At 37.9% G+C, this 12,990-nt stretch overlaps 1 protein-coding gene across 1 annotated transcript; it reads right to left on the bottom strand.

The window, feature by feature from the left end:
* Positions 1 to 2,360: 2,360 nt before the first annotated feature.
* On the bottom strand, positions 2,361 to 11,675 carry LOC127630645 (leucine-rich repeat transmembrane neuronal protein 4). Its single transcript, XM_052108282.1, has 2 exons — positions 11,552 to 11,675; positions 2,361 to 3,907 (listed from the first exon to the last, which is right to left on the bottom strand). Exons 1-2 carry the CDS (start codon positions 11,553 to 11,555, stop codon positions 2,361 to 2,363), a joined length of 1,551 nt encoding a protein of 516 aa, XP_051964242.1. The 5' UTR covers positions 11,556 to 11,675.
* Positions 11,676 to 12,990: the final 1,315 nt, after the last annotated feature.

The raw sequence follows: 12,990 nt of genomic DNA, 5'->3' as shown, positions 1-12,990 counted from the left end.
AAGAGCAACACCTCATTGGCAACGAACCTACTTCATCCGTGCAGTCTCTCCATCATGTGCCACCGGTCAGGTGCAAACACATCCATTATTGCGGGATTAATGCAGGTGTTCTATTCCCTTTCATCCAAGAACCCAGTTTAGCTGCTTCGGAAGGGTAATGACTTTGAATGTGAGTGAATACATTTGTTTTGTTCCCTCCTAGGGCTGAAATATGTTCACAATATTTTTGTGAAAAAAAATTTATAAATATCCAATTACATCATCAACTGAAATATGAATCATGGTTTGAGGTGAATGTGTTTTTGTATTATTTTATGATTTAATCACAGATGTATAGGCTATATATATAAAGTGACCCTGCAGAGTTGTACGTACAAGGAACTGCTCTGTGGAAATAAAGCAAACTGAACTCAGGATGGCCTGAGGAGGTCAGGAGGTCATTTCATCATTCTCATACTATTCTTGCAAAATAGTTTCAGAAGACTGAAACAAAGAAAGAGTGAGAACCCTTTACTTATCCAAGACCTCACGCCTCCGAACAAACAGAGTGTCAGAAATGCGCATAGACTGCTTTCCTGTTCTTAAAAATATAATTAAGTTTCTTCAAGTGCGTGTCTGTGTGTCTAACAGAATTTATTTTGTCATTCCGAATCCGAGACATCTTACAGTTACCCACCATGTACATTATAGTCACTACCTGCAATTAAACATCTTCTGTCAGTGCGCGTACTTTGCTGCCTGTGTAATTTGATAGGTTGATAAAGAACATCTGGCTTTCAATGTGTTATTTAGGTTCATTTCTCATGGGCCGCAATCTCTTCATTCTTATTTAAGGCTGTTCAGTTTGTTAGGCTATTGCATTGATATTGGAAGTTCCATTTATGTTTCCCCCTTTTAAATGGTATAACATTTCACACCAGAGTTGTCCCTTGTACTGAGTAAAACCGGTAACACCATACACCTTGGCAACCCTAGATGGCTCTTAAATGAATCATAACTTTATAATATATTGTACAATATATTCTCCTGTGCTTTGAACAAGCAACCTCTGAGCAATAACATTTTCCATTGTGACATGATGTTAAGGAAATGCAAAGGCAACCAGCTTTATCATATTTCATAGCTGTTTAATGTTTTCAAACAGAACCTCTTTCGGCTGGATCATTACTTTAAATGGAAACTGCCAAGTGGATTTACCAAGAATCAACAGAATCAACAAAACAAATGATGGCTGTACCGTGAGTGTGAATGCCTACAGATGTAACCTTGTCCTTACATTTCCAACAACGTTAACATGATAGAATTCAAAATGGAGACAGTACTCAAGATGACCTTTAGTGAAAGCCATGGATAATTAGACCTGTAGACACTGAATATATTTCTACCATGAAGATTGCCTTTGCTTTTACTGTTCTGCTGCTTGAATGAAACGGTAATTTGTATTCTATGTGTACTTTGACTCCAAAGAGAAGATTTTTCATGGCAAAAGGCTTTATGTGTACTTTCTTAAGCTCCACTGTGTCTAGACCTGTGTCTTATCAAATTCATGGGGATAACATGACAACGCATAAATTATGAAATATCATTGCAAGGCGAAATTCTCAGATCCTTTTTGTACATCGGAAGCTGCCATGTGGCGAGAGAATATACGAGGATCAGCGATGTGTATATTTAATTATGTCCTGAACGGGTGTCCTGAACTTGTGTGACAACGGGCATGATTAAGGGAAATCTCACAGACCTTTGGATAATCCGGCCACTGTTACCTTGAATCCAAAATAAGGCAAATATTTATCTTGGAACCACAATGATATATTAGCTCTCACATTTCATCAATGTCTCTTTCCACTACATAGGCAAGCCACCACAATTCATTTGACCTAGAAGCCAATTGCCTGGAGTGCAACATGTTGATATTGATGCAAAAACACAGAGGATAGGAAAAGACCAATGCACGGAGACTTGGATCCAGTTTTTGAAAGAACACGCTTATTTTTGGCCAGTCGATGATGTTTTAAGCAAGTAACGCTCAATGTTTTGCTTTAGGCAAGCAGGGAGCTAAGAATTCCCAAAACAAGTACTTTTGTTTGATGTATAACTAGATGTTTTCAGCTCATTAATGATTTTTTATTATTATCTTACTCTACCTGAGGTAAAAGAAGTAAACTAAACTTTGATTAAAATGCCTGAAAACTTCAAGACTCAAGTTACCATGCACTGACCCATGTTTCCTACCCATTAGAGGGGAACAGCTAGCGGAAGAAAAGGGGGGAGACAGCACATTTTGTTTTGCCTCACATCGACAAGACATTTACCTCTTGCTCCCCGTAGTAGTAATGGATTTTAGGAGGGGCGACGGATCATACCTCACATTCTCGGGAGCCGGAGATGGTGTAGGTACAGGGTCCTGTCCCATTGACAAGTACGTCCATGGTCTCAGAGTTTGTGGGTTTGTAGTCCACATAATATTCCTGAAGTGGGGAACTGAGGGTTCTCTCTGTCTCCCGGGCCTTTTTCCGGCGTTTTCTCACCATGGAATGCTCCTGTAGCTGCTTCATGCTGCTGGGATAACGCTTCCAGGAAACATAGATCACTAGCAAGATCATGGCCACGGATAAGAAGAGGGCGACGCTGCCTGCTATTATCTTGTGGAAAGAAACATGCTCAAAGTCTTGCTCTGGGACAGGTGGGGATGCTACTGTTGGGGTAGGAGCAACTGGATTGTGGCGGATTATTTTCTCATTCACCCGAAATATAGTGGGCAGGGGCAAACGTCCAGACTTGGGTGGAGAATTTACAGTCGAGGACATTAGCATGTAAGGGGTCGGGGTTACCTTACAGATGCCATATGTTTCAATGGCCTCAATTACTTTCTCACCTTGAACTTCCTTTGGCCCAGCACAAATCATAGTGGTCTCCTTGTTCCCCTTAAAGTTTCTCAACCAGGCAACAAGGGGACAAAGGCTGGGGCTACATTCCCAAATATTTCCTGCAAGGCTGATTGTAGTAAGAGAGATCCAAGCAGCTATGGCCTCTTGAGACAAATTGGTAAGCTTATTGGAGTCCAGATTAAGAGTCTGCAAATTCGGGAGACACTGGAAGATGCTCGGATCCAACAACTGCAGGTCATTCCCAGAGAGATCCAGCTTTTGCAAAGAGGTCCAGGTCCATGTTATCCCCTGGGTTATTGACTTTATACGATTCCATTGCAGATACAGAGCCCGGAGATTGTTCAGCCTTGGGAAATGAGAGAAATTGATCTTTGAGAATTGGTTGTGTTCCAAGTGTAACTCGGTCAGTTTGAGAAGTCCTGCAAAAGCATTACGGGTAAGACTCCTCAGTCGATTGTAGCCCAAATCAAGGAATTCTAGATTTCGACAATCCTGAAACACTCGCATGGGAACTGTCTTGAGGGAATTTGATCTGATGTGGAGACTCAACAGTTTGCGCAATCCTTGGAACTGATTAGGCTGCAAGACTTGCAATTTGTTGTAGGAAAGGTCCAGATTGCGTAAATTGGGGATTGAATGAAAGGAGCTATTTTCCAAATGTGTGATCTTGTTGGAGCTTAGGATCAACTCCTTTAGTCTTCGAACACCCTGAAAGGCTTGCTTGTCCACTGCATTGATGTAGTTGTGGTCAAGGTATAGCCAAACCAGCTGACCGAGGTTGGCAAACTGACCAGCCCTAAGGTTCACCAAGCTGTTGTAACGCAGAGAGAGGCCCTGGCATCCTATGGACATATTTTTTGGCACGTCGCGGAAGGCATTGGACTCGCAATACACTATTTTGCCATCACATCTGCAACTTTGGGGACACGGTTTCTCTCGGACTCTGCCTTGGGAAGCCAGGAGCCAGGCCTGCATGAGCAGGGGGATCATAAGCCAACGGGATCTCACAAGGAATCCTGCATAAAACACAAGGAGAAAGAAGGGATAAGCAACAGTTTGGTTAAAGCTGATCCTATTCAAAAACTTACAAGCATTTTTTTAGGGATTAGTAAATTAATTTGTCCTGCTATAATGTTTGTATGAAATAGGCTATCAAATTACATAGCCAACTGGATAAAATACTCCATGTAAGAGGGAAGAACATTCATGTTGCTATGAGTCAGAATTGAAATTTTCCTCCTCTTCATTTTACATGAACATTATTTCTATGCAAATTCTTCAGCTAAACTGTATTTGACATTCTTCAAAAATGCCAATGTCAGTTCATTTTCAGTGCTTAATGAGTTTATGTACTTAAAAATGAAACAAATATACTTTTACCTTGAAGCAACAAATATAGCTTTATACGCAAGAGTAACTTTATTCCAAGAAAGGAGTTAATAAAACTTATCACATTACTTCATGGTTGGTTCAACAAATTACTAAACAAAATCACGCAACATCATGATTTTAAGTATAAAAGCAACTGTAGAAGTCTACAATGATGAGTGGAGCGCTGAGCAAAAATGTGCTTAAATCATCCAGGCTAGCCACTGTTTACTTGCCTCCACATCTAATCTGAGCATTTGTGTAGGTCAATTGAATAAAACAGGCTAATCTAATAGACTCGCCGACCAAGTGTAGGCTGGACAAACAATCTGTTATCTACAGGACAATCGGTTCAGTACGGCTTTGCAAATTGCTTTCGAATTCATTTAAAATAATGAGACAAACACAGTCCCTAATGTCTTTTTGAAGAGTCTGAGGTAGATGTGTTAGAGCGTAAAGTAGCAGAGGTTCATGGTTAGTTTAAGGCCTATGGACCCTTTTCATATATCTGGGACGCAAAAGTGAATAATAGCAAGGGAAACAATGCAGCTAACAGTAAATGGTAGATTATAGCATATGCTATTAAAGCATTTTCTTTTGCTCCAAAACAAACAAACAAAGGAGGAAAAATTAGGAGGAGAGAGATGCTAAATTTACTATAAATCCCTCAGCTACTGTATTTGAAATTGTACTTAATGGCGCTGTAGTTGAAAGGTTATTAGCCATGTATACAATCCAGTTAATTCATGTCAACAATACTAAGCAATTTAACATAACAGTTAGCATAAAATGTACAACATTAAAATAAAACTCAGGATTTACTCATTCAACAAGATAGCTAACTAACAAATAAAACAAGAAAATAATAATACTCAACCTCTTAAATAATCTGTTAACCTGTATAAGCTTTTGATTTGACTGCAATATAAATGATCGGTAATCTTGAGGATGTCTCTAACGGCATTTCAGGATAGGTAGTGTAGTGACAAGATAAACGCCACTGCAGCAGTGTTGACTAGCTTGCTAATTTGCTAATACAAAGTACAGTAATATAAAAACAAAATGTAGCCTACATTAAGAGGTAACATAAATTTACAATATTCACCCAGAAAAAATAAAGCATATATATGTCATCAAACTCTTTGAAAAGTCTTTCTTTAATAAAAATCCTTGTTACTGCTGCTTGCAAATCCAAAGGAAGTGTGTATGGTGTTTAAGGTTGCCTCCCGTCCCGTAAAATACGGGATCGTCCCGTTTTTAAAGATATTGAATCAATACAGGACATGATTTGTCCCGTATTTAAGTGGATCAGATGGTGTCACGGTGAAATCGTTCCAGATTGCCAATTTAACATTTAGATAAATTGGAAAAAGAGGGTGTGGTAAGGGACCGTCTGAAAAGTTCACAAATAGTGGAAAAATTGTGGTTTATTCTATATAAATGTTCAACAAGATCAAAAAATTTATGAATACAATCATAAAGACAAGTACAAGTAAAGGAAAATAATAAACAAATAAAAAATATGTATAAACCATCCAAAATATAAACATAAATAAGAAAAACTAAAATAAATATATTTTAATAAATAAGTGATATATATTTGTTTTATAAGTCATGGGTCAGGAAAGTTCTCATTTTAGCATATAAGAAAGGATATACAATTTGTATTAATAACGCATATTAACTTAATTATTTAAGTGTCCCTTATTTTAAAACTTCAAAAGTGGCAACCCTAATAGTGTTACATATATTCTGGTTTGAGAATAAGCATCATGCATACCATAAACCATACAAAAATCTGATGATTGGCAATATATGCAAAACACATATGAAATTTATGTTCATAGTGTATGCTGTTTTGACTGATATTAAGTCACATACAGTACTTGTACATACAGGGCTGGTTTGAGTATTTCTGTAACTGCTGATCTCCTGGCATTTTAACACACAACAGTCTCTAGAATTCACTCTGAATGGGGCCAAAAACAAATAACATCCAGTGAGCGGCAGTTCTGTGGATGGAAATGTCTTGTTGTTGAGAGAGGTCAACGGAGAATGGCCAGACTGGTTTGAACTGACAAAGTCTATGGTAACTCAGATAACCACTCTGTACAATTGTGATGAGAAGAATATTATCTCAGAATGCTACTCTGAGATGCGGGTTGAAGCCTAAGACTCAATGGTAGCTCAGATCCTTCCCTTAATATAAATCTTTGGGATTTTGACAACCGTTTTATCTTTCAGCAGGCAATAAAATCGTAAGGCCAATTGTTTGAAAAAGTAATACACCTCTTCTCAACAAGGTGTGATTTGTGCTATCATTCATTTATGTAGCACAAACATTGTTGGACGAGTCATGCAATGAAGTTTAATGTTTAGGTTTACGAGTTTGTTTAAATCCTTAACCTTAAGCATGAGCTATAGTAATAGGGATGCTAGCCTTAGCTACCACTAATTAAAGTCACCAAAAACTTGCTGGCTAAGAAATCATTTTACAGTGTTTAAAGATTCACCTTATTAGGAAACCTGACACATTCTGTGGTTGTTCAGAATGGAGATACTGCATAAACTAAATATGTATGATTCTACAGTACTCTGTTTTGTCTTCATTTAGGCCAGTGTAAAAAATTCCAGCCTTTAAATTCGTTCAGCATTTCGCTTGGGAGGGCCAGGACAGCCTAATTAGAAAAAGAGGGGCGGGTTAAACACTTTGCTCTCGGCAAAGTTACCAGCTACACGGAACACCTTGGGCAAGATCATGCCAAGTTACTCAAAAGGTATGCAAGGATACAAGGAGCACGGTGTAATGGCTAGGGTCACCAATGACTCACATCTTTCTCCATGTATATGAATGAAAACATAACTGCATCTTACCTTTCCCCAACCTCCTCCTTCCAATTCATCATGCTAAAGAAACGGAAGCCAAGATGCAGTTAAATAGCAAATGCAAACCAGCCTTTGATCCTAAAACTCATTCATCAGCTCACCACCAAACACATTCTGATACCAGATCCACAGTTTCTGCAAAGCTTTTCCCTTGGTAGAAGGAATCTGACTAATGGTATGCTAGATACCCATGGGAAAGACAAATCACAAATCATCTCACTTGATTCTCCAAGACAGCAATGAGATGAAACAGAGAGCAAACTGAGACTTTTGCTGAAGTGTCCTTCTTCAGAAATTGTTCTCCTGAGAAAAAGACCTCAGTAATCTCACATGTGTCTCTCTAGAGTTTTAGAAGATCTCAAACTGTCCTCAGATTTGCCAAGAGATCAAAGTCTGCCATCAAAAGTCAGAGTTTTCAGTATGAAGCATTTCTCATTAAGCTTTCCATTCTTAATGTCAAAAAATGTCTCAGACCTAATTTAATTTCTCAGCATAGCTCAGACAATGTTTTTTATTATTATTATTTTAAGTATACTTTTTCCTGCAATTTCCTTCATTTAAAGAACTCGTAAAATCTAAATTAAAGTTTGAGTTTAAGAGTTTGCCTATGTGTGTTAATTAGGAGGTCAAGTTCTATCGGGAAGACACGCAGGCTTGAGTGAAGTTTAAGATGCCACTTATTTGATAGATGTAAAACAGGAAGTAATGTCTCTCTCTTTGGCGTAGGCCCCGTCCGGCGGTCCGAGGGAGTTGTACCCGGAACCGTCATGTCCTGCCGGAGATAGGAGGCAGGGGCGAGGAGCCTACCCCCGTGCGGGACAGGGCTCAACTGGTGGTGGTGGGGTGGTGGAGGTTGCAGTGTTAGCACACCGAACCAGCAATGTGATAGATTGTGAGCGGACTTATAAAGACATGCGATTGGCTAGGAATTACCCCGCTAATGATGTGATGATGTACAGATGCTAGTCTTCCCGCTAGAACTACGCTGCGCTTCCATTTAGTGTAGCCTACTTGTAAACAGTGCAAATTTCACTTTTAGCAGATATACACATTTAAAATACTTGTAAAATGATTTCTCTTCAGGAGAAATGGACAAAATATATCTGTCACTCAACTAAATGCTCTCTAGAATGATAATGTCCCACCCCCTAATACCATAGTGTGAATCAAACCAAAGCCAATTTAAAAAAGGGGATGAGCCCTTCAATATGCCCCACCTACACTTCCTGTTTCAGTAGAAGATACTGTATGTCAATACATATACCTTGGAATCAAAGAATCCATTTATTTATTTAAAAATGTTTGGGAATTGCTCCCATTCCTATTCTCAGGGTCTGAAAATATCACAGCAATGATAAGACAACTTCTGAATGATAATCCCATCTGGGATTTGTTTCTGTGTGAGCAGGAAAAGCATAATCCAAAACCAACAGTGCTAATCTCAAACATAGATGAACTGACAGAAAATTGAACAACTCTTCGGCAATCCCATCACATTCAAATCAGAGCCCAAATCCAACAGTCACAAAAGAGATTTCACATCTGAACTTTTTCTGTATTCCTATCAAATGAAATATTTCCATAACCCACATTTTAATTTCCCCTGACAGCATGGGTCATATCACGAGAATCCGTTTTCACAGTTAAGACAATCAAAACTCAGACACACGTTTGGCTACTGTGTGCATTTCTCAATGCGTGAGAGGTCAATGAGACAGTCGATGAGACAATGAGACTACGTGACAGTCTCTCTCTCTCTCTCTCGTTATCTGTTTTGACATCATCTTCACGCTATTACATGATAAAGCTGTTAGGCATTTAATAAGGGAAACTTCATATGTCTAGATGTCTATTCATATGCTGTGTTTTTCGAGACAGGTAGATAGAGAGTGAGACGGGAGGGGGGGTCTGAGGAATTAGCTTCGAGTCTTATCTGTTCTGTAGCATTATAATATTGCGGTAAGGTACTTAAAGGGAATATGACAGTAAGTACTTGTTCTTCATGCTGTGCTATTATAATCTTGGATTTCTGTACAGTGTTGTTTAAGTATGACAGCATGGGACAATAATATTAAGATTACTGAGTTGCAGATACTGCAACATAACATGTAGGAGGCATGAGAGCTAAATTTTGGTAAATATTATGACACAAATTCAGTTCTGCAGTTACATCCTGTTTCACACTGCAGAATGCATAAATATATATAAATAGACTAAAAGAAACTATTTATGTTATAACTTAAGATTTTAAATTAAAACTTGCATCTAGGTCATGTTTCATTCCATTACTTAAGAATATATTATATTTGTAATCATTGTTTTCAGACAGAAATATTTTCATTACTGTATTACAGTTATCACAATTCTGCATTACTGTATTACAGTAATTTAAATGAAATAAAATATTTATTTATATTTATTTTTAGCGGCAGAAGCCTATATTACAAATAATAAATCCTGATTTAAATAAACAAAAAACATTATATACAGAAAGGACAATTTGCATTGCCATATAATAGTATTTTAATTTCTGTTTTACAGTATTGAATTAATTAAAATTAGATGTTTATGTTATTTTATGTTTTTGCATTGCATTACTTAGATTATCGGGGGACGATGTGCTTTAATGCCATAAGATATATTTTATTTTCTCTGGAAAAAATACTTTTTGCATTACAGTATTGGAGTTTGGATGGGTGCTTAATCATGAAATTAATGTCAAAATGGAGAAAAAATTAAATCTTAAATGGTCTAAATATATGTAGGCTTCAATTTCAAATATGTCAACATATGATCTGAACATGTTCTTTAGAGATTCACCAGACATTTCCATGTGATGCCTTTATCAGTCTTTACTTTAAACTGTCTAATGTTAAAATGCTGGATAATATCACCAAAGGTAGTTCTGAAATCTCAAAATAATGAGTCGAGATAACAGCACACATACATACATGATGTGCCCAGCAAACATCCAAGTCACCAAGACATCAAGCCTTGATAATGATAATTCCAATTTTCTTTTAAAAAATAAATAATAATAATAATAATTAAAACATGGTTTCAGTCTTGTCCACTTACAAAAGTGAACTGCTCACACACACACAAAAAAAGAATGGTTCCAAATCCATATGATTTTCATTCTTGCGTGATGCAAATGGAAATGTTAGTCAGAATGTCCAAGCTCATCTTTTTCCTTCAGTTCAAGTGAATGGTGACCAGAGACAGCTGTGATCACCACCACTTTCATTGTATGAAAAGAGTGGACACTCTACCTCCTTCTAAGCAAAACATAAAGTTATATAGGTTTGGAACACCATTAAGATGAGTAAATAATGCCAGAATGTCCATTTTGGAGCAAACCATGTCTTAAAGTCATATTGAATTACTTTACACAATAAGGTATGCAGGGCGGTCATTAATATATGGTGGAGGCGGGGAATTATTTCTGATCTGATTATTATTATGTATGAAGGGGCTACTGCACAATTTTTGCTCTCAAGTATTACAGAATGATTTTAGAGGCATCTCATGGGATGAAAGTTTCAATTTTGTTACATTTACAATTGAGAAAGGGGGCAGCAAACAGGTAAAACAGAAGCAAGACCTCTATACTCCAAGCAAAACGAATGACTGCACAAAACCAATGTTTTCAAAGAGTAAATCACAGTTTTGCACTATCGCAAGATCTGCCCCAAAGCATTAATCAAAAGTCTACAGAGTGTTTTTTCTTTCTTTCTTACTTACTTTCTTTTTTTCTCTCTCTCTCTCTCTCTCTCTCTCTCTCTCTCTTTTTTTTCTTGCAAGGATGCAAGAACTGACACATCAATCCTGACGCGTATCTCAACGTTTTGCATGTCCTTCATATAATGCATTTTGTTGGTTATTATTAGTGTTTCACTCAGCGGACATTAAGTATAGTATATTAAACATTGCTTTAACAGTCCGATATGTTATGCACAATGACAAATGAGGCATTGCATAGTATAGATGCGAGTTACGCTCACACGAATTTATAAGCATCATCGAGTCCTATCAGGGCAGCAAAGCGTCACATATACAGAGGCAGCCTGTTGATCTTACAATGCATGTGCAACATCCATGCAATGCAATATTTTCACGTGAATTAAGTGTCTGTATGGGGTCTGCACAGGTATGCTTTTTGTCGCGCGACTACCAAGGACATCTTCAGAGACGCATTTACTTACCTTAAACACATGTATCACTTCCTTATAAGACATTTCACGCCAGCAATGCTACAGTTTTTTTTTTAAAAGAAAATAAATGTGATCTCTGGTAGGCTATGCATCATGTATCGTCACAGGACTGTTAACTGTCGCTAAAGAGCAAATAGACCACGGGGAGTCAAAGCAGAGTATAGAGCCAAAGCAAAAACAATTGAAACCTACCCATCTCTGCGTAAATGTCGGATTCCAGAAGGTCTTTACAGCCTTTCGGTGTTTGATTCCCGATCCGGCATGGTACCGTCTTCAAACACGCGCAGAAAGGAGCACCTGCCCAAAAGCTGCGGTGCGCGAGATGCTGGCGAGCTCGAGAAAACTCCGGCAACAGGAGCGCTATTTCAATTCCGCAGTTGCGCTATTAGGCAACATGTCCAAGGGAACGCCGGTGAAATCCTACGAGCTTTTCCAAGCATGCAAAATCAATCATTTAGATTTTCTTATCGAGAATGACCAAACATAAAGATCATTTCCAGACCATATACAGTTGTGTGCGAGTATATCCTTTACATCAGAACAGCCTCTTCTTGGAAACGGAAAGTTTGGAGAGGTTTGCGCAAAAGCGCGCCATCCGACATTCGTTGAGGTGAGCAGTTATAAAGAAAGCCAAGCAAGGGATGTCCAAAATCTCTCGTTTTATGTCCTGTATAGATGGTAGGCTGCGCGCAGGATGAGTGATGTATTCCAGATATCTGCTGATCTTAAAGGAGCTCAGAGAAGATTGTGCTGATGAGCCACATTTATGTTACTATTCTTTCTTCGATCATCTGTCACAAATATAAGAAGGTTTGAGGAATGTGTGATTGCACTCAGAACTGGTGCAGTCACACCATTGCTTAACCCTCTTTTGCAAGTCCGATGCATCGGATTGCCCTCTTCTGGTGGGAGCTAAACGACATGCATCCCTCCTCCCTCCTGCTCCATTCAGAGCGTTGGCCCGTAGATAGGTAGGGAATCTAAGCATTCTTTGAAATGATGACATCTAATATTAATATGCTGTAATTGCAGTTATACAGGGCGGTTAGGTCTTCTTATACTTAGAGACGCAAATGTGGGGTTTAAATGTGGAGTCTGTAAGTTTGAAGGTTATATTTGATCAGGATTCTTTTAAATGCATTCATTAATAGAAGATTGCATATGACTCGTGAGACAATTACTTGCAAGGAAAGTAAAATAACTTTTAATAATAAGCTTGGTTACAGTGTTTATGAACACTGGTATTGCATGTTGTATAGCTGTGCAACTCAATAGCTCTAATATAGAACTGGTCTTTTTAGAGTGTTTAGAGTGGCACAAAAGTATTTGTATTATTGAGACTCACTTGAGATGTCAGAATAGCATTGCATTAGGTAACAGAACATTGCATTTGGAAGAACAATAACACACAAACATGTTTCAAGCAAACAAATTCACAAAAAGAAGTTGAAAAGTTCAGAAAAGGTTTAAAATGACAAAAAACAATGGATATAGGTATAGTATTCAAAATTACTGGACAAGAAACAGCATTTTTGGCATACTGTTGATTACCACAAAACACATAAATACAATTTAACTTGTCCCTCCTTTTCTTAAAAAATACAGGTAAATAAATAAATGAGGTTACAGTG

The sequence above is a fragment of the Xyrauchen texanus genome, chromosome 37 (genome assembly GCF_025860055.1).
Source record: "Xyrauchen texanus isolate HMW12.3.18 chromosome 37, RBS_HiC_50CHRs, whole genome shotgun sequence".
Lineage (NCBI taxonomy): Eukaryota > Metazoa > Chordata > Actinopteri > Cypriniformes > Catostomidae > Xyrauchen > Xyrauchen texanus.
Note: the sequence above shows the minus strand (reverse complement) of the source record. Positions and strands in the feature narration are given on the sequence as shown.